Consider the following 24,417-nt stretch of genomic DNA (forward strand, 5'->3'; position numbering starts at 1 on the left):
TGCAGTTCTTCCCTAGACCAATGATCCACAGGACAACCATTAAATTAACTAACAGTCCACCATGTCAGAATGTTTGTAACCATTTTGAAGTTCCTCTCTAGACCAATGATCCACAGGAAAACCATTAAATAACTAACAGTCCACCATGTCAGAATGTTTGTAACCATTTTGTAGTTCCTCCCTAGACCAATGATCCACAGGACAACCATTAAATTAACAAACAGTCCACCATGATAGAATGTTTGTAACCATTTTGTAGTTCGTCCCTAAACCAATGATCCACAGGACAACCATTAAATTAACTAACAGTCCACCATGATAGAATGTTTGTAACCATTTTGCAGTTCCTCCCTAGACCAATGATCCACAGACAACCATTAAATTAACTAACAGTCCACCATGTCAGAATGTTTGTAACCATTTTGCAGTTCCTCCCTAAACCAATGATCCACAGGACAACCATTAAATTAACTAACAGTCCACCATGATAAAATGTTTGTAACAATTTTGCAGTTTCTCCCTAGACCAATGATCCACAGGACAACCATTAAATTAACAAACAGTGTACCATGTCAGAATGTTTGTAACCATTTTGCAGTTCCTCCCTAGACCAATGATCCACAGGACAACCATTAAATTAACTAACAGTCCACCATGTCAGAATGTTTGTAACCATTTTGAAGTTCCTCTCTAGACCAATGATCCACAGGAAAACCATTAAATTAACTAACAGTCCACCATGTCAGAATGTTTGTAACCATTTTGTAGTTCCTCCCTAGACCAATGATCCACAGGACAACCATTAAATTAACTAACAGTCCACCATGATAGAATGTTTTGGAACCATTTTGCAGTTCCTCCCTAGACCAATGATCCACAGACAACCATTAAATTAACAGTCCACCATGATAAAATGTTTGTAACCATTTTGCAGTTCCTAGACCAATGATCCACAGGACAACCATTAAATTAACTAACAGTCCACCATGTCAGAATGTTTGTAACCATTTTGCAGTTCCTCCCTAGACCAATGATCCACAGGACAACCATTAAATTAACAAACAGTCCACCATGTCAGAATGTTTGTAACCATTTTGTAGTTCCTCCCTAGACCAATGATCCACAGGACAACCATTAAATTAACTAACAGTCCACCATGTCAGAATGTTTGTAACCATTTTGAAGTTCCTCTCTAGACCAATGATCCACAAGAAAACCATTAAATTAACTAACAGTCCACCATGTCAGAATGTTTGTAACCATTTTGTAGTTCCTCCCTAGACCAATGATCCACAGGACAACCATTAAATTAACAAACAGTGTACCATGTCAGAATGTTTGTAACCATTTTGCAGTTCCTCCCTAGACCAATGATCCACAGGACAACCATTAAATTAACAAACAGTCCACCATGTCAGAATGTTTGTAACAATTTTGCAGTTCCTCCCTAAACCAATGATCCACAGGACAACCATTAAATTAACTAACAGTCCACCATGATAATATGTTTGTAACAATTTTGCAGTTCCTCCCTAGACCAATGATCCACAGACAACCATTAAATTCACTGACAGTCCACCATGTCAGAATGTTTGTAACCATTTTGCAGTTCTTCCCTAGACCAATGATCCACAGGACAACCATTAAATTAACTAACAGTCCACCATGTCAGAATGTTTGTAACCATTTTGAAGTTCCTCTCTAGACCAATGATCCACAGGAAAACCATTACAATAACTAACAGTCCACCATGTCAGAATGTTTGTAACCATTTTGTAGTTCCTCCCTAGACCAATGATCCACAGGACAACCATTAAATTAACAAACAGTCCACCATGATAGAATGTTTGTAACCATTTTGTAGTTCGTCCCTAAACCAATGATCCACAGGACAACCATTAAATTAACTAACAGTCCACCATGATAGAATGTTTGTAACCATTTTGCAGTTCCTCCATAGACCAATGATCCACAGGACAACCATTAAATTAACTAACAGTCCACCATGATAAAATGTTTGTAACAATTTTGCAGTTCCTCCCTAGACCAATGATCCACAGGACAACCATTAAATTAACAAACAGTCCACCATGTCAGAATGTTTGTAACCATTTTGCAGTTCCTCCCTAGACCAATGATCCACAGGACAACCATTAAATTAACTAACAGTCCACCATGTCAGAATGTTTGTAACCATTTTGCAGTTCCTCCCTAGACCAATGATCCACAGGACAACCATTAAATTAACTAACAGTCCACCATGTCAGAATGTTTGTAACCATTTTGAAGTTCCTCCCTAGACCAATGATCCACAGGACAACCATTAAATTAACTAACAGTCCACCATGTCAGAATGTTTGTAACCATTTTGTAGTTCCTCCACTAGACCAATGATCCACAGGACAACCATTAAATTAACTAACAGTCCACCATGTCAGAATGTTTGTAACCATTTTGCAGTTCCTCCCTAGACCAATGATCCACAGGACAACCATTAAATTAACTAACAGTCCACCATGATCAGAATGTTTGTAACCATTTTGCAGTTCCTCCCTAGACCAATGATCCACAGGACAACCATTAAATTAACAAACAGTCCACCATGTCAGAATGTTTGTAACCATTTTGCAGTTCCTCCCTAGACCAATGATCCACAGGACAACCATTAAATTAACAAACAGTCCACCATGTCAGAATGTTTGTAACCATTTTGCAGTTCCTCCCTAGACCAATGATCCACAGGACAACCATTAAATTAACTAACAGTCCACCATGTCAGAATGTTTGTAACCATTTTGAAGTTCCTCTCTAGACCAATGATCCACAGGAAAACCATTAAATTAACTAACAGTCCACCATGTCAGAATGTTTGTAACCATTTTGTAGTTCCTCCCTAGACCAATGATCCACAGGACAACCATTAAATTAACTAACAGTCCACCATGATAGAATGTTTGTAACCATTTTGTAGTTCCTCCCTAAACCAATGATCCACAGGACAACCATTAAATTAACTAACAGTCCACCATGTCAGAATGTTTGTAACCATTTTGCAGTTCCTCCCTAGACCAATGATCCACAGGACAACCATTAAATTAACTAACAGTCCACCATGTCAGAATGTTTGTAACCATTTTGCAGTTCCTCCCTAGACCAATGATCCACAGGACAACCATTAAATTAACTAACAGTCCACCATGATAGAATGTTTGTAACCATTTTGTAGTTTTGTAACCTCCCTAGACCAATGATCCACAGGACAACCATTAAATTAACTAACAGTCCACCATGTCAGAATGTTTGTAACCATTTTGCAGTTCCTCCCTAGACCAATGATCCACAGGACAACCATTAAATTAACTAACAGTCCACCATGTCAGAATGTTTGTAACCATTTTGTAGTTCCTCCCTAGACCAATGATCCACAGGACAACCATTAAATTAACTAACAGTCCACCATGATAGAATGTTTGTAACCATTTTGCAGTTCCTCCCTAGACCAATGATCCACAGGACAACCATTAAATTAACTAACAGTCCACCATGTCAGAATGTTTGTAACCATTTTGCAGTTCCTCCCTAGACCAATGATCCACAGGACAACCATTAAATTAACAAACAGTCCACCATGTCAGAATGTTTGTAACCATTTTGTTTGTAGTTCCTCCCTAGACCAATGATCCACAGGACAACCATTAAATTAACTAACAGTCCACCATGTCAGAATGTTTGTAACCATTTTGTTCCTCTCTAGACCAATGATCCACAGGAAAACCATTAAATTAACTAACAGTACCATGTCAGAATGTTTGTAACCATTTTGTTTCCTCCCTAGACCAATGATCCACAGGACAACCATTAAATTAACTAACAGTGTACCATGTCAGAATGTTTGTAACCATTTTGTTCCTCCCTAGACCAATGATCCACAGGACAACCATTAAATTAACTAACAGTCCACCATGATAATATGTTTGTAACAATTTTGCAGTTCCTCCCTAGACCAATGATCCACAGACAACCATTAAATTCACTGACAGTCCACCATGTCAGAATGTTTGTAACCATTTTGCAGTTCTTCCCTAGACCAATGATCCACAGGACAACCATTAAATTAACTAACAGTCCACCATGTCAGAATGTTTGTAACCATTTTGAAGTTCCTCTATAGACCAATGATCCACAGGAAAACCATTACAATAACTAACAGTCCACCACGTCAGCATGTTCGTAACCATTCTGTAGTTCCTCCCTAGACCAATGATCCACAGGACAACCATTAAATTAACAAACAGTCCACCATGATAGAGTGTTTGTAACCATTTTGTAGTTCGTCCCTAAACCAATGATCCACAGGACAACCATTAAATTAACTAACAGTCCACCATGATAGAATGTTTGTAACCATTTTGCAGTTCCTCCCTAGACCAATGATCCACAGGACAACCATTAAATTAACTAACAGTCCACCATGTTAGAATGTTTGTAACCATTTTGCAGTTCCTCCCTAAACCAATGATCCACAGGACAACCATTAAATTAACTAACAGTCCACCATGATAAAATGTTTGTAACAATTTTGCAGTTTCTCCCTAGACCAATGATCCACAGGACAACCATTAAATTAACAAACAGTGTACCATGTCAGAATGTTTGTAACCATTTTGCAGTTCCTCCCTAGACCAATGATCCACAGGACAACCATTAAATTAACTAACAGTCCACCATGTCAGAATGTTTGTAACCATTTTGAAGTTCCTCTCTAGACCAATGATCCACAGGAAAACCATTAAATTAACTAACAGTCCACCATGTCAGAATGTTTGTAACCATTTTGTAGTTCCTCTCTAGACCAATGATCCACAGGACAACCATTAAATTAACTAACAGTCCACCATGATAGAATGTGTTTGGAACCATTTTGCAGTTCCTCCCTAGACCAATGTTCCACAGACAACCATTAAATTAACTAACAGTCCACCATGATAAAATGTTTGTAACCATTTTGCAGTTCCTCCCTAGACCAATGATCCGTAGGACAACTATTAAATTAACAAACAGTCCACCATGTCAGAATGTTTGTAACCATTTTGCAGTTCCTCCCTAGACCAATGATCCGTAGGACAACTATTAAATTAACAAACAGTCCACCATGTCAGAATGTTTGTAACCATTTTGTAGTTCCTCCCGAGACCAATGATCCACAGGACAACCATTAAATTAACTAACAGTCCACCATGTCAGAATGTTTGTAACCATTTTGAAGTTCCTCTCTAGACCAATGATCCACAAGAAAACCATTAAATTAACTAACAGTCCACCATGTCAGAATGTTTGTAACCATTTTGTAGTTCCTCCCTAGACCAATGATCCACAGGACAACCATTAAATTAACTAACAGTCCACCATGATAGAATATTTGTAACCATTTTGTAGTTCCTCCCTAAACCAATGATCCACAGGACAACCATTAAATTAACTAACAGTCCACCATGTCAGAATGTTTGTAACCATTTTGCAGTTCCTCCCTAGACCAATGATCCACAGGACAACCATTAAATTAACTAACAGTCCACCATGATAGAATGTTTGTAACCATTTTGTAGTTCCTCCCTAGACCAATGATCCACAGGACAACCATTAAATTAACTAACAGTCCACCATGATAGAATGTTTGTAACCATTTTGTAGTTCCTCCCTAAACCAATGATCCACAGGACAACCATTAAATTCACTAACAGTCCACCATGTCAGAATGTTTGTAACCATTTTGCAGTTCCTCCCTAGACCAATGATCCACAGGACAACCATTAAATTCACTAACAGTCCACTATGTCAGAATGTTTGTAACCATTTTGTAGTTCCTCCCTAGACCAATGATCCACAGGAAAACCATTAAATTAACTAACAGTCCACCATGATAGAATGTTTGTAACCATTTTGCAGTTCCTCCCTAGACCAATGTTCCACAGACAACCATTAAATTAACTAACAGTCCACCATGATAGAATGTTTGTAACCATTTTTCAGTTCCTCCCTAGACCAATGATCCACAGACAACCATTAAATTAACTAACAGTCCACCATGTCAGAATGTTTGTAACCATTTTGCAGTTCCTCCCTAGACCAATGATCCACAGGACAACCATTAAATTAACTAACAGTCCACCATGATAGAATGTTTGTAACCATTTTGTAGTTCCTCCCTAAACCAATGATCCACAGGACATCCATTAAATTAACTAACAGTCCACCATGTCAGAATGTTTGTAACCATTTTGAAGTTCCTCTCTAGACCAATGATCCACAAAAAAACCATTAAATTAACTAACAGTCCACCATGTCAGAATGTTTGTAACCATTTTGTAGTTCCTCCCTAGACCAATGATCCACAGGACAACCATTAAATTAACTAACAGTCCACCATGTCAGAATGTTTGTAACCATTTTGCAGTTCCTCCCTAGACCAATGATCCACAGGACAAACATTAAATTAAAAATACTCTGAAGTGCACAAAAGAAGATGTTACCTTTTCACCCTGTTCATCTCCAAATTCTAACCATACCAATTGTATTCCATCATCAGCAGACATTAATAACTTTTCATACGCACATTGAAAAAGAACAGTCTGTTGCCTCCCATCCAGGAGCATAATTCCATTCTCATAGTGTAAAACAATTTGACAGTCTTGTCCTTGGTAGACACAAGCTAGATAAAAGATAAAACTGAAGTTTAGAGTCACACAAACCACACATGTTGTATTCTCAAGTATAACTGTGGAATTTCATGTTACTATGATAAGTAACAAGCTCTTGTTGAAAACAATTACCTTCCACTTAATCTCCTAATTAACTACTTCCTTTGTGTACTAAATATCTGGATAAGTAAACTCATCTGTTTATGATAACATAGGTCACTGCTAGAAGGACTTCCATTTTAAAACATTAACAATACAAGTTTCTAAAGGTATTTTATATGACACAGTAATTTTTTATAGATCTGAGTCAAGCATATTTACACAGTAAACAATGGTACTACTTGCCAATGTGGGCACAGTCAGCTTGCACTTGTGGGGTTACTGAATGGAATCCATGAATGAACTACAGGTGGGGTACCAGAAATTTCATTCTAATAATTTCACTGCCACATGTTATGTGTAGGAATTTTGAAATACAATAGGAAACATTTGTCCTGGTTGCAGCGTGAGGGCACTGGTGCACTGGGAAATATGTGTCCCAGCCACAGTGAAAGGGTTAATTATTCAGTTCCTCATTTAAATGCTGGAATCCTCCTATACATATATGTTCTATTATTTAACTATTTTTCAGTTGTTATCAGTATATTTTTACTACAAATTGTTGTTAGCTATAATATGTGGACTTAAGATTAATCTAAATTTCAATTGAGGTGTTCGATTTAGGCCAAAATATTGTTCATGCTCAGGCTACACAACCAGTGCAACAATACATTCTCTTTGAGAATATAAGTATAATTAAGTAGTTACTCTCAAAACCAAGTTCCTTTTTATATTCACTCTAAATATATAGTTTGTTCTGAATAGAAGTTAACATCAATGTGAAGTGGATCATAAAGTGACAAAACACTTAAACTGTCAGGTGGCTTCCTAAATATAGTTCATATACAATAGAAAATTCAATTCCCAGAGGTAAATATGTGTAGCTTGTACCAAATAGTAATCTTATAACACTGCCTGTTTAATATTTTCCTCATTCAATTAGTTTTAGTAGTTGTATAGGAAAGAACAGTACTAATTGTTATATGCATATATAATTTTCATGTATAACAGTTTAGAATTAAAAGTAATTTAATCTTACATTCATAGACGTGAAGATGTCTGTGAGACTGAACATAGGGAGCTCAACACTGATTAAAATACATGTTTGAAACCTGCCATAAAGTACAGTTTTCATGTGCCATGAACACCTTCTCTTGTGTTACAAGATGTACCACAACACTATTTAGTGAAACCTTTCTACTAAATTACATTAAAATACTACATTTTAAGTACAGTTTCTATGTGCCATGAACACCTTCTCTTGTGTTACAAGATGTACCGCAACACTATTTAGTGTAACCATTCCACTAAATCACATTAAAAGACTATGTTTTAAGTACAGTTTTCATGTACCATGAACACCTTCTCCTGTGTTAGAAGATGTACCACAACACTATTTAGTGTAACCATTCCACTACATCACATTAAAAGACTAAATTTTAAGTACAGTTTCCATGTACCATGAACACCTTCTCCTGTGTTATAAGATGTACCACAACACTATTTAGTGAAACCTTTCCACTAAATCACATTAAAAGACTCTAAGCTATAAGTACAGTTTTCATGTGCCATGAACACCTTCTCTTGTGTTACAAGATGTACCATAACACTATTTAGTGTAACCTTTCCACTAAATCACATTAAAACACTCTAAGTTTTAAGTACAGTTTTCATGTGCCATGAACATCTTCTCCTGTGTTACAAGATGTACCACAACATTATTTAATGAAACCTTTCCACTAAATTACATTAAAAGACTCTAGTTTCAAGTACAGTTTCCATGTGCCATGAACACCACCTCTGCATCCGGTACCTTAGCCATCAGTGTAATTCATTTTATTACTCTGTTTAAGCTTTAGTTAAACTGATAACAAGAAATTCATACAATTAAGCAAGCTGTACTTCTCCAACTTAACAATGTATCATTTCCTTTGTGTTTCTGCCTCAGAGCTGAAGATATTTACGACTTAACTTTGTACACTAGTGTGTGACACTACAAAAGTTTGGTACTTACAATACCGGGCTTCCTTCATTGCAAGCACTGCATTATGTGCCCCCTGGACCAAGTGGCGAACCCAGGTGGCGAGATCTCTGTGTGTCTCAACTCTCATCACTCTCGAATCAACTCCTTGGTCAGTTGCAATCCTAAGGGTGAAGCTTATAACGTCCGTAATACCCGGTATGGAGATGCTAGGAGGGTGGTTCCTGGTAGAACTCGAATGAACTAGCCTAAATCCAGTAAATAAAAACATAAAAATGTTGATCATCACAAAAACACTAAAGTAGCATTCTGTTTGAATTTCATTAGATGCTGCCATAAGATACATTTGTTTGATGTACAAAGAATGTTTGAATTTACATGTAAGTGTAATGACACAACTTCTCTCTGTCACTGAAGACTGCAAAAATTAGGCTTAAAAGACATCAAGTTATACAGAAGAGACAACGAAAAATAAACTATATTTACAGCATGAATCATAAAAATGTATTTGTTACATCTGCTATACCAGATGCATTGAAATATACTCATACTTGTTACATCTACTATACCAGACATATTCACATATACCAATACTTGTTAGATCTGCTATACCAGATGCATTGAAATATACCAATACTTGTTAGATCTCTTATACCAGACACATTCACATATACCAATACTTGTTAGATCTGCTATACCAGATGCATTGAAATATACCAATACTTGTTAGATCTGCTATACCAGACACATTCAAATATACCAATACTTGTTAGATCTGCTATACCAGATGCATTCAAATATACCAATACTTGTTAAATCTGCTATACCAGTTGCATTCAAATATACCAATACTTGTTAGATCTGCTATACCAGATGCATTCAAATATACCAATACTTGTTAGATCTACTATACCAGATGCATTGAAATATACCCATACACGTTAGATCTACTATACCAGATGCATTAAAATATACCCATACTTGTTAGATCTGCTATACCAGATGCATTCAAATATACCAATACTTGTTAGATCTGCTATACCAGATGCATTCAAATATACCCATACACGTTAAATCTACTATACCAGACACATTGAAATATACCAATACTTGTTAGATCTGCTATACCAGATGCATTGAAATATACCAATACTTGTTAGATCTGCTATACCAGACACATTCAAAGATACCAATACTTGTTAGATCTGCTATACCGGATGCATTCAAATATACCAATACTTGTTAGATCTACTATACCAGATGCATTGAAATATACCCATACTTGTTAGATCTACTATACCAGATGCATTAAAATATACCAATACTTGTTAGATCTGCTATACCAGATGCATTAAAATATACCAATACTTGTTAGATCTGCTATACCAGATGCATTCAAATATACCCATACACGTTAAATCTACTATACCAGACACATTCAAATATACCAATACGTGTTAGATCTGCTATACCAGACACATTCAAATATACCAATACTTGTTAGATCTGCTATACCAGACACATTCAAATATACCAATACTTGTTAGATCTGCTATACCAGACACATTCAAATATACCAATACTTGTTAGATCTGCTATACCAGACACATTCAAATATACCAATACTTGTTACATCTACTATACCAGACACATTGCAATATACCAATACTTGTTAGATCTACTATACCAGATGCATTCAAATATACCAATACTTGTTAGATCTGCTATACCAGACACATTCAGTTATACCCATACTTGTTATATCTGCTATACCAGACACATTCAGTTATACCCATACTTGTTATATCTGCTATACCAGACACATTCAGTTATACCCATACTTGTTAGATCTGCTATACCAGATGCATTCAAATATACCCATACACGTTAGATCTGCTATACCAGACACATTCAAATATACCCATACACGTTAGATCTGCTATACCAGACACATTCAAATATACCAATACGTGTTAGATCTGCTATACCAGACACATTGAAATATACCCATACACGTTAGATCTACTATTACAGACACATTCAAATATACCAATACTTGTTAGATCTACTATACCAGACACATTCAAATATACCAATACTTGTTAGATCTGCTATATCAGATGCATTCAAATATACCAATACTTGTTAGATCTGCTATATCAGATGCATTCAAATATACCAATACCTGTTAGATCTACTATACCAGACACATTCAAATATACCAATACGTGTTAGATCTGCTATACCAGACACATTCAAATATACCCATACTTGTTGGATCTGCTATACCAGATGCATTCAAATATACCAATACTTGTTAGATCTACTATACCAGACACATTCAAATATACCAATACTTGTTAGATCTACTATACCAGACACATTCAAATATACCAATACTTGTTAGATCTGCTATACCAGACACATTCAAATATACCCATACTTGTTAGATCTGCTATACCAGATGCATTCAAATATACCAATACTTGTTAGATCTACTATACCAGACACATTCAAATATACCAATACTTGTTAGATCTACTATACCAGACACATTCAAATATACCAATACTTGTTAAATCTACTATACCAGACACATTCAAATATACCATACTTGTTAGATCTGCTATACCAGATGCATTCATTAACTTTTCAATCCACAATATTATACCTTGTCTGAACAAGAGATGAGCTGTGTGCGGGAACAGCCCAAGCTTCCTTCGTCCATGGAACAAGATCATAAAATAAGATGTCCCTCTCTGTCACAGCAAGAAATATTTGTCTCCACTGTGCATTTCCTGATTCGTCGTGTGTCTAAAAGAGTAATGTACTAGAGATAACTTACTTTTAAAACATCTCATTTGTATACAGCATCTGAAGGTTTTGTGAAACATGTGCACACACATCTGAAAATAAATATATTTTAATGTTCTTTACTGAGCTTGTAAACCTAATCATCCACAAGGTTTCTATGTGAACACATCGTGTTGTTATGATATTGTATAACAAAAGATGATTCAGAGAAATAACGGCAAATTTACACGATTTAAAATTAACACACACGTAGTCAGAGTTTGAACTTTTTTCATGTAACAATGGTAATTACACATGCAAAAATACATTAACACATAGTAAGGTTTTGAATACAGGTTGTAACAGGGTTAGGAAAATAAAAGTGCAAATAATGAAGTAATGGGTATAAGTGGAAACTGATGGAACCACAAAACCAGACAAGTATAACAAACTTCTTTTAGAACCAGCCCACTTACATCAGGAGGTGCTAAGAAACTGTAAGAGATTCACTTGCAGGTTAAAAATATTGGGTCAAGGTTACTCAAAGCTCTTCCAGTACCATTCACCACTTAGTTTTTTACTCAGTCAGTTTGAAAAACATAAAATATATGAAATTGGGATGAAAAATTTATCACTAACAAGTTAAATACAGCAAACTACAGTTGCTAATAACTAATGAGTTTGTTACTCTGAATTGTATAATTGATTATATGTATTTACCATAATTCTGATCTAATTAACCCTAGGTTGACCTCTCTCTCAGTTGAGAGACCCTGGTCTAAATAATTGACAAATAAGTGTTTTCACAATCTTTGAAATGCCCCAAATATTTATCTAAACATGTTAGTTCAACAAGTCATCTATACTTTTGCTTGATTCGGGGTTTCCATAGCTTGAGGGAAATCATTGACAACATTACAAAACCCAAAAACTGCTAACCAGAATTTCAAAATAAAACACCATTATGCCCAACCTTTGTATAGAGATAAATGTAACTTTACTGACAATAAATTAGAAGAAAATGTGAAAATTTTTAACACACAACTCAATAGCATATATGGACTTCTATAATTCACACTGATGTACCTGCAAGCTATTTCTACAATTACTCAAAATCCTAACTGAAACATTCACTACACCAGCAGTACTTGAGTTTACAAATTTCACTTCATAACAAGAAATAAAAGTCACAAGACTAACCTTCTCACTAAGCCAGCCCATATACTTTACTTCAGCTTTTTCCAGCACATTGATTAATAAATGGTTAGCTTCTATAACTGCTTTACTGGTGAGATTATAAATCACTGTGTGAATGGCATTAAACCAAGCTGAACACCGAGTGCTGTCAGAACACCGCAGAATACACGAATTACATCGATCCGGGGAATGCAGTTCAAATATTCTATTTTCAGAATCTTCGATTGTCAGGTTTCTTGCAAGGTGGCACAAAAGTAGAGGCACGCACCGAACGTCGGAGCAGGACATTTTCTGTTGTCCTCTTAAGATGTCTCTTGACAGAAAACTGCCATGTTGGAAGTCCCAGCCGATCTCCGACAACATCATTGTCTTGCGGAAATATGGAGTCACCTCTCTCAAGTACTTTACTGCAAGATAAAATGACGAGATGGCTGGGGAACGATACGTTAATATAGGTGACGGTATTCGTGCAAAATAATGGTGCACAGCATGCAAGGAAGTAAAACAGAGTAGGAAAAATATATCAATGTATAACATGCAAGAAATTGTAACAGAAAATACAAAAACATGTTCAAAACAAAATTATACAAAGGTGAAATCTATAGAACTCGTTAATTTGACAACACACACAGTTAGTTTCATGCTCAAGACTGATATAAGCAAAAAAGGAGAGAAAAATATATATAAGATAGATATGAAGTAATATGTGAGTGATATAAATAATCCAAACACTTGTCATATTATCTTTACCACTTGGTTAAGTGAAGACATCTCAACTACATGGGAGTGAAATAAATAATCCAAACATTTGTCATATTACAACAAGACATTTATTAGGTTGTGATAGTAAATCAGATCATTACCTGCCTGAACATATAACACAACCACACCCACAACAAGACATTTATTAGACTGTGGTAGTAAATCAGACCATTACCTCCCTAATCCTATAACACAACCACACCAACAAGACATTTATTAGATTGTGGTAGTAAATCAGACCATTACCTGCCTGAACATGTAACACAACCACACCCACAACACATTTATTACAATTAGAGATCCTAAATTACTTGGTAACAATCACCAGGGTGAGACTTTTTTATCTATGTGACAACATTAAACAACTTGGTAACATCAGTTTATAACATAAACATCATACAATTATAACCCAGAATTGGTAGTTTATATCATGTACATCATACACTTATAGTCCAACATTAGTAACTTATACAACCCAACATCACTAGATTATAACATGGTACATCATACACTTACAACCCAATGTTACTAGTGTATAACACGTACATCATACACTTACAATCCAATGTCACTAGTGTATAACACATAATCATACACTTAGTCCAACATTAGTAACTTATAACACGTACATCATACATTTACAACCCAACATCACTAGATTATAACACGTACATCATACACTTGCAACCCAACATCAATAGTTTATAACACGTACATCATACACTTACAACCCAACATCACTAGTTTATAACACGTACATCATACACTTACAACCCAACATCACTAGTTTATAACACGTACATCATACACTTACAACCCAACATCACTAGTTTATAACACGTACATCATACACTTACAACCCAACATCACTAGTTTATAACACGTACATCATACACTTACAACCCAACATCACTAGTTTATAACACGTACATCATACATTTACAACCCAACATCACTAGTTTATAACATGTACATCATACACTTACAACCCAATGTCACTAGTTTATAACATGTACATCATACACTTACAACCCAATGTCACTAGTTTATAACACATACATCATACACTTACAACCCAATGTCACTAGATTATAACACGTACATCATACACTTGCAACCCAACATCACTAGATTATAACACGTACATCATACACTTACAACCCAATGTCACTAGACTATAACACGTACATCATACAATTATAGTTCAACATTAGTAACTTATATTCATCAACAGCAATTCCACTTCTTTTCTCTTGCCACTATGTATATAAGTTACATATATTTCATATGAAAGATCTAGAGAACTCCCTCACCCTTTAACACCCTGAAACTAAAGATCCAGTAAACTTCCAGAGTACAAAGTTTTACTTACTTGTGTTATTTAATACTAACTTGTAACCACAAGAAACTATATAATTAAATTGAAGCTAAAAACTAGTGGCAGTGACAAACTAAGTCTTCTTACTTGTGTAAATGAAAACATCTTTCTTAGTGTTGGTCCACGTACTATGTAATGTATACACTATGTTCACCTAGTTTTGTAGAACATTTGACAGACCTTTATCTTGTAACACAAAAACCTATTATACTTTCTTGAACTTCTAAAAAATGGTGCTGAAATAAGGTTATGTTGTGTTACAAACATCACACTAAATGTTTCTCAGCAAGATAAACTCTCTGTAAATATGTATTAGCACTGCATCTTTCCATCCAGTTCACTCACTTTTTCCTGATTTAGTGTCTACTGAAAGATTCTTTATGTGGTATAAACCAAACACACTGAAGAAAAAGGGATTTCAAAGAAACCAGATCAAACCACTTAAACCATCACAAAGAAACCAGATCAAACCACTCAAACCATCACAAAGAAACCAGATCAAGCCACTTAAACCATCACAAAGAAACTGGATCAAACCACTTAAACCATCACAAAGAAACCAGATCAAACCACTTAACCCATTACAAAGAAACTGGATCAAACCACTTAAACCATCACAAAGAAACCGGATCAAACCACTTAAACCATCACAAAGAAACCAGATCAAACCACTTAAACCATCACAAAGAAACTGGATCAAACCACTTAAACCATCACAAAGAAACTGGATCAAACCACTTAAACCATCACAAAGAAACTGGATCAAACCACTTAAACCATCACAAAGAAACCAGATCAAACCACTTAAACCATCACAAAGAAACCAGATCAAACCACTTAAACCATCACAAAGAAACCAGATCAAACCACTTAAACCATCACAAAGAAACCAGATCAAACCACTTAAACCATCACAAAGAAACCAGATCAAACCACTTAACCCATTACAAAGAAACTGGATCAAACCACTTAAACCATCACAAAGAAACCGGATCAAACCACTTAAACCATCACAAAGAAACCAGATCAAACCACTTAAACCATCACAAAGAAACTGGATCAAACCACTTAAACCATCACAAAGAAACTGGATCAAACCACTTAAACCATCACAAAGAAACTGGATCAAACCACTTAAACCATCACAAAGAAACCAGATCAAACCACTTAAACCATCACAAAGAAACCAGATCAAACCACTTAAACCATCACAAAGAAACCAGATCAAACCACTTAAACCATCACAAAGAAACCAGATCAAACCACTTAAACCATCAGTTTCATTTTACAAATAAACACAAACAAGCATCAAAATAAGTGATACGTAGGAATTCTTTAAATGTGTTCAAATATTTTTCCATAAGTGTCATGTTAAAGTGCATGTTTGGTACTAATAACTTGTTATAATTTATAAGCTAGATAAAAATCATTACAGTTTAGACTCAAACTGTAGTTTAACAAACAAGAGTCATGGGTAGTAACATCTACACTTAACGTATATGCATTATTGTCATTTAAAAACCTTAAAAATCTATCATGTATACACCAAGAACATCAGTTACAGACTATATACTTTAACAGTCTGAAACAATTCCCGTGGTTACTATTTAGGTAACCACAAAATACAGTAAAACATCAAACACGTCCCTTGTTTCTAAGTGAACAAAAAACATTTGTTTAACTACAAGTGTGTGGAATAGAAAATCATACCATAACTACACACTTAAAACTTATCACAGCATGTTTTAGTAAATATGCTATAATATGATAATGCATAGTGTTAACATTTCACAGTACACTATACTTAAGATAATGCATAGTGTTAACATTTCACAATACACTATACATAAGTACCGTGTCACTCAATATGCACTTATCACCTTGTTATAAAACCTCCAAAATAAATATAAATAAACACAAAATCAAAGAAGTCCTACTTACACAACAACTAAAACCAAAATTAAAGCAATATAAAGGAACACCTTTATACCTGTACTAATTATTAACCTAACATTTGATTGCAATACCCCCTACAATCCCATACCCATTTATACTCTTGTTCCTAAGACATATCCAGCAATGGTCACTTACAAACTCTCTCTTTGTTAAACCTGAAGATGACCTACAACAGTCTAAATGTTGTTCTCTGCTTTATTAGTAAAAGTGTTAATACCCATACCAGCCATTCTGAAAACCTTAGCTTGTGATACTTAATAGGAAACTAGTCCTAACTATTTTACTGTTTCTTTTATTAACTTATTCCCTCTTTCACTCTGTTTCCCTCAGTATATTTATTAAAGTAGGAACCTTTAAAAGTCTATTTAACATTCAGATAATAAGAGATTATTTCATCCTTCAGTGTTGTCTTTTTATAATGACACTTCATAAAATAAACATTTTAAATCATAAAATATGTTAAAACAAGAATTCCCAAACACTGTCACCACCACCCTAAAAGTCAAACCAAACTACCCGTTCTTTGTTTTTCAGGAAATCATCAATACCCCTCTTAAACTCTTATTAAGTGATAACATCCACTACTGATGAAAACTCTTCAACCATCCTGTTAGAAAAATAAAACTGTCTAAACTGGAACTCTAGGCCTCTCTTCAAAATCCCTTTCTATTTACTTCAGGATATACAACAAGAAAAACCATTTACCATATTAATCTATAATGTAAAGTTCAGTGACATTAACTATTAAGTTTTGTTTCTCAAAAGAAAACACATGATTTTAACTTATCAATGGTAGACATCCTCTTCAACCTTTCCAGTAATGTTTACTATTACATTAGGTTTCCTGAAAACATTTTCACTGTTCCATGTGAATACAAAGTGTTTGTAAAACATTATTTTAGAAACTGTAAACCTAACAAGTGTAACTTACTGCCACATTAAAACAACTTGAAACGGAGTCTTCCATACACAGATAGAAATATTTCTCTTGTACAACTGGGCCAGTACTCTATAAAGTTCATATTTCTGTTCTTATATTAAACCATTTCACACATACACAGTGTCAATTACACTGCACAACAAAGGTTTTGCTTCTTGAACACTGTTGGGTGTTCCTTATAGCTTTTTGGCTGCTGATCACGAAAATCACATCCAAATTTGCCCATCACGTACCGTTTCATCGAAATCTTCCGTTTCACCAGGACATTGCTACAATGGAAAAATGATATCAAGGCAACTGGAATTCATCAATGCTTGCTGACTACTGTTGGACACTGTAACGTTATGCACCGAACATTGAATACAAACGAAAATCGGGAGCAAAACACTTTTAATGATGTTGAACTTAACAGCGTATTAGAAACATAAACGCAATTAAATACGTTATTGCCAGTAAACAGTTAACTTTCTATTTCTCAGAGTTCCTACGTGATGAAGCAAAACCAAAACTATATTTGTGCATACCCACAACCTGTCACAATCAGCAAAAACTTTTCAGGAAGCAACACTTCCTGAAAACACAACACAAAAGAATTGTTGTGCAGTGATATTAGTACACAAAATATCTTCTGTATGTGACACTAATTCATATTGGGTTTCATGTTTTAGTATTTTAAAATGTTTGTCTACAAAATAAACTGAGCTTAATATATATGCAAAAATGGCTCATTTGGATTGAGAAAATATTTTACATAGAAGAGCAAACAACGTTTTGGCCTTCTTCGGTCATCGTCAGGTTAACAACAAAAATGAGCCGTTTTTGCATATATATTTCTCTACTAGTGGGTTTTCTCGACATCACTGATGATACTGAACTTAAATTACTAGCACTGATGCTAACTATATTAAAATAACTGCTTGGGCAAACAACAGACGACTAACATCACCAGACCTAAAGTGGTGCCCTCTATAGTAGTGATATTAATAAAGGTTATTTAACTTCATATCAAGCACTACTGCTCTTCTAAAATGTTTGAAAATACCCACAAACATTTTCTGAAATTTTCCTTCGAACTAAACTAGAACTTTTAGAAAAATTAATGTTCAATTTTTGTTTAATGATTCTTTTTTCAGATTTATGATAAAATAAAACCAAATATATACAGGAAAAAGAACTAGTAAAAAACTTATAATTGTGTACAAAATACAAAACCAGAGTTAAATAATATAATGTAGGTGATGGAAAAGGTGTGGTCTTGATGTATTTTGATTACATATAACAAAATGTTATCACAGATAAGACTTACAATAATGAGGTGTCAGTAGATATTTGATATAAGACGGGACAACATTATTAAAGTTTAATGGTAACATTAACATTTTAGGCACTTCTGACCACATTCTGGATGTTGATATAATCTGGTCCATTTGGTAAGTTGGACATATATTTACCACATGACCATTTACTGTAGTAAGTACATTCAGGCAGGGGTGTACCTAAAGTATTTGGCATCCCTCCATAAATAATTTTAAAATTTAAACACAACAGAAAAATATATTAAAAATATATTGTTTGCAAATAGATATTTGAACAGTACTGTCATAAGCAAACTAGAGATAAGAAAAATACAGGACATCAAAAATTCAGTGAACAGGTAACATTATTTTATAGAAAAAACACAGGACATCAAAAATTCAGCAAACAGGTAACATTATTTTATACAAAAAACACAGGACATCAAATATTCAGCGAACAGGTAACATTATTTTGTAGAAAAAACACAGAACATCAAAATTTCAGTGAACAGGTATCATTATTTTATACAAAAAACACAGGACATCAAAATTTCAGTGAACAGGTAACATTATTTTATACAAAAAACACAGAACATCAAACATTCAGTGAACAGGTAACATTATTTTATACAAAAAACACAGAACATCAAAAATTCAGTGAACAGGTAACATAATTTACACAAAAAACACAGGACATAAAATTCAGTGAACAGGTAACATTATTTTACACAAAAAACACAGGACATAAAATTCAGTGAAAAGGTAACATTATTTTACACAAAAAACACAGGACATAAAATTCAGTGAACAGGTAACATTATTTTACACAAAAAACACAGGACATAAAATTCAGTGAAAAGGTAACATTATTTTACACAAAAAACACAGGACATAAAATTCAGCAAACAGGTAACATTATTTTATAAAAAAAACACAGGACATCAAAAATTCAGTGAACAGGTAACATTATTTTACACAAAAAACACAGGACATAAAATTCAGCAAACAGGTAACATTATTTTACACAAAAACACAGGACATAAAATTCAGCGAACAGGTAACATTATTTTATACAAAAAACACAGGACATCAAAAATTCAGTGAACAGGTAACATTATTTTATACAAAAAACACAGGACATCAAAAATTCAGTGAACTGGTAACATTATTTTATACAAAAAACACAGGACATCAAAAATTCAGTGAACAGGTAACATATTTTATTCAAAAAACACAGGACATCAAAAATTCAGTGAACTGGTAACATTATTTTATGCAAAAAACACAGGACATCCAACATTCAGTGAACAGGTAACATTACTTTATAGATAAAACACAGGACATCGAACATTCAGTGAACAGGTAACATATTTTATAGATAAAACACAGGACATCCAGTCTCTACATTCAGCCTACTCTTGAAAGGCAAAAAATAGAGGATTCACAATCTCTGCTTTTGAACCTAAATTTTTGCAAACTGACCAATGACCTCATCAAAATTCACCTTCTTTGCATTATCATGTTGAGTTAAAAGTAAAACCAGATTTGTCAATCTTGGGTGATTCACAGTCAAGTGGAAGAAATTTATCAATTTCCATTTGGAGAAACTTCTTTCACATGAAGCAACAGACACACAGATAGTCAAAACGAATTTCAAACATGGTGACAAGCATAACAGAGATTCAAAAAATCTCAAATTAAATTCCAGAAACTGCAATGCTGTATCCTTATTTGTCTCTTCAACATTGACTTTTAGCATCTTCCAAATGCCTCTGAAGTCGTCCAATATCCACACAGATATCTTCATCAGAGGATTCATCTAAAATCTGAGTCAAATCCTGAATACACTTCCAGAGTTGTTCTTCTGTTGGAACCAACCAGTGTTTGGATGAATAACAGCAAAGATTGACAGAGTTTGATTCACTGCCTTTGAACAAATCCTCAATTCTGGATGAAAGTGATCAAGACATTAAGACATGACCCATTTTACTTCCTCTGCCAATGTGAGACCAGCATCCTTTGCCATCTTTACTCTTTCTCTTCTCTCCATAAAGTGTCAGCATCCTTTGCCATCTTTACTCTCTCTCTTCTCTCCATAAAGTGTCAGCATCCTTTGCCATCTTTGCTCTCTCTTCTCTCCATAAAGGGTCAGCATCCTTTGCCATCTTTGCTCTCTCTTCTCTCCATAAAGGGTCAGCATCCTTTACCATCTTTGCTCTCTCTCTTCTCTCCATAAAGTGTTAGTATCCTTTGCCATCTTTGCTCTCTCTCTTCTCTCCATAAAGTGTCAGCATCCTTTGCCATCTTTACTCTCTCTCTTCTCTCCATAAAGTGTCAGCATCCTTTGCCATCTTTGCTTTCTCTTCTCTCCATAAAGTGTCAGCATCCTTTGCCATCTTTGCTCTCTCTCCTCTCTCCATAAAGTGTCAGCATCCTTTGCCATCTTTGCTCTCTCTCTTCTCTCCATAGTGTCAGTATCCTTTGCCATATGTGCTCTCTCTCTTCTCTCCATAAAGTGTCAGCATCCTTTGCCATCTTTGCTCTCTCTCTTCTCTCCATAAAGTATCAGTATCCTTTGCCATCTTTGCTTTCTCTTCTCTCCATAAAGTATCAGCATCCTTTGCCATCTTTGCTCTCTCTCCTCTCTCCATAAAGTGTCAGCATCCTTTGCCATCTTTACTTTCTTCTCTCCATAAAGTGTCCATTTCCTCATACTTAGTACTTACATAATAAATGACTTCCTCCATACTTTCATTGTGCTAATCTTCAAGAAACAGTTTTCAAGCTTGAAGCTCCACAATGTAAGATAACAAGAACAAAGATAAATCACATATCAGCTGATCTTCTCTTATCCACTTTCTTTGGGATCACACAGTACTTCAAGAGTTGAGGTCAGCTTTTCAAAATTTGCCTTCACTGGGTTCACGATGTCATGATGAGCACTCCAAGTTGTCTGGGAAAATATTTCGATTTTCTGTGTCTCTTTTTACTGATCACCAGTACTCACAGGGGTCACCATTCATAAACATGAGTTTCAATACCATCACAACAATATATTTGCCTGGTATTATAACATCATGATGATGAGCTTATAAACACTTAAACATCACAATGATTCCACACTGTGGAAAAGTACTAGACACTGGTATAAGTGCCATGGTACTGTTACAAACACCAGCAATGTTTTATTTATTGAAACATATGTATATGGAGTGACAGTGTCAAGTGAACATGACTTGGAATGTTAGTTACAGCCAGCTGGCTATGACCAACGTCAAGAAATGTTCTCCTTTTGATGTAATTTTTATTAAATATTTAATTTTTCATTTGTATATTCTGTATTACTAATAATAATTTATTTTATACTGGTAATTAATTAAGTTGTTGTAATAGTTTGAACATTTTATTTTTTTTCATTTGTTTTGAAAATTTGTACTGGTATTTTGACTCTCCCAATGACCCCTCCCTCCTGGCTATCACCTGTTGCAGACTGTTCCCCTCACACCCCCTTAGTATCCCACAGAATTCAGGTTTTCACAGTTTAGGTCACCTGCTTAATATAGATAAAGGGCAATTTGGTAGCAGGACTGGAGAAATTATACTGGTATAGTGGTTGATAAAATGGTCAGGCCTTTGAGAGAATGCCTTCTTGCTAGTACTAAACCACCTAGTGTTTTAGGATGTGGTTATATACACACTGATTACATCTCTACACAAATCAGTAATTAAGCCTTACTTGGAACACTGTTTTATTATCCCAAGAAAACACATCCACTTACTGAAAAGGTTTAAGAAAGTAACAAGGATGAATCCTGGAATGGATGGCTTACCAGATGAAGACAACAGGACACAAAATATAGAAAAAACAGCTAGGTTCCAGTCAAGCTAATGGAAAGAGTTAGTATTGGTGTAACTGCAGTCTTACAAATTCTAACAGGTAAATTCTCCACAGAATAAAAGTTGAGTTTATTTTTTTTTTCTGGTCTTTCTCAGAGATGGGTATAGAGGAACACCTTGAAGGCCAAATAGTTTCTTTTATCAATAATGTTAGAACATCTTACAAGCCATGTTACAATGCTTTCCAATACTCTTTCACCAAGTTTTACTGTACACCATTTCTAAGTTTGAGATCCCAACTTTCATCAAGTCACAATCTCGTACTTTCGTTTTTTACTAAGTGTCTGTAGACACCACAAACGTGAATGGTAAAAAACGGCTACCTATCAAAATTTGAGAATATAAACTGAAATACCTGTTGAGTGTTCTAAAATAGCATTTTCACTTTGGGAAGAAACGTCTACAAATAAAATGCTACATTTGTTTAGTAGCATACAACTTTTTAATTACAAAAATCTAGTACTAAATATATTATACAATTTTGTTTTGTTTTCAACCGATAACACAACACTGTAACCACCTATGTTTATACATATTTTATGTGTCGCTACACCACAATTACAAACGCCTGGTCAAATACCAGATATTGAGTTTAATTACAAATAGTTGGCCCAGAAAATGTCCAAACATTTACTGAAATTCTACGTATATCTTGGTGTTATATCTTCACGGTCCTACCTTCCAAGTCAACTATCTTCCCAGCTCTTTTCAAAGCCCGGACAGCTTCGTCGTGCGTGGCGTCTCTCAGGTCTTCTTTGTTCACTGAAAGGATAGCGTCTCCTACATACAGTTGTTCAGTCTGATCTGCTGCCATTCCTTTAAATATTTTACTTATTAAAATTGGCATGTTGTTTTCTTTACCGCCTTTAATACTGATGCCAAGTCCATTGTTATCGTGTTTAACTACACGCACTAGTCTGTTTTGATTGGCAATGCTTTCTGATATATCTGGCAGTTCGGAATCTGACATCAGTGATAACCCATTGGAGTGACCATTAATAGAACCTTCGCAACTTTCATCTAGACTAATACTAAGGCAGTCCTCCTCTAGTGTAACTAAAACTTTGTGCCATTGTTCACGAGCATAAACTTCTAACACTCCAGTTCTCATATACGAAGCATCCGCCATCTTGAAACACAACATAAATAATAGAGTCGGGTCACGTAGTTTTTATTTGATTTTTAGACTTGTGCATGTCGCCACCATGTAGCACGAGACACAGTCTCAAATGTCATATTTAGGTAACAGTTGTACGTGACTGTAACCAATAAGTTATAAAAGTTAAACCGATTACAAATGAAAATTATCTATTTTATTAATAGTACTAGCAAATTGTATTTCAAGATTGTAATATTCAGGGTTAAGAATTTCTTTGATTTTTGAATAATTATTTTATTCAACCATCAGCTGAAACCAGTAG

The 24,417-nt window shown here is 34.9% G+C and overlaps 1 protein-coding gene across 2 annotated transcripts in view; it reads right to left on the minus strand.

Moving 5' to 3' along the window:
* The window catches only part of LOC143257494 (beta-1-syntrophin-like), a 36,734-nt gene extending 12,520 nt beyond the window's left edge, over nucleotides 1-24,214 (minus strand). The window contains exons 1-5 of one of the 2 annotated variants that reach the window (XM_076516262.1): nucleotides 23,675-24,214; nucleotides 12,772-13,199; nucleotides 11,450-11,592; nucleotides 8,812-9,026; nucleotides 6,531-6,709 (exon numbers count right to left, since the gene is read on the minus strand). In XM_076516262.1, coding sequence (XP_076372377.1) covers nucleotides 6,531-6,709; nucleotides 8,812-9,026; nucleotides 11,450-11,592; nucleotides 12,772-13,199; nucleotides 23,675-24,140 — 1,431 coding nt within the window. In that variant the 5' untranslated portion in view covers nucleotides 24,141-24,214. The remainder of the gene's footprint in view (nucleotides 1-6,530; nucleotides 6,710-8,811; nucleotides 9,027-11,449; nucleotides 11,593-12,771; nucleotides 13,200-23,674) is intronic. The other variant, XM_076516270.1, reaches the window with a different exon arrangement.
* Between the last annotated feature and the right edge of the window lie 203 nt (nucleotides 24,215-24,417).

Source organism: Tachypleus tridentatus, chromosome 1 (assembly GCF_004210375.1).
Source record: "Tachypleus tridentatus isolate NWPU-2018 chromosome 1, ASM421037v1, whole genome shotgun sequence".
Classification (NCBI taxonomy): Eukaryota; Metazoa; Arthropoda; class Merostomata; order Xiphosura; family Limulidae; genus Tachypleus; species Tachypleus tridentatus.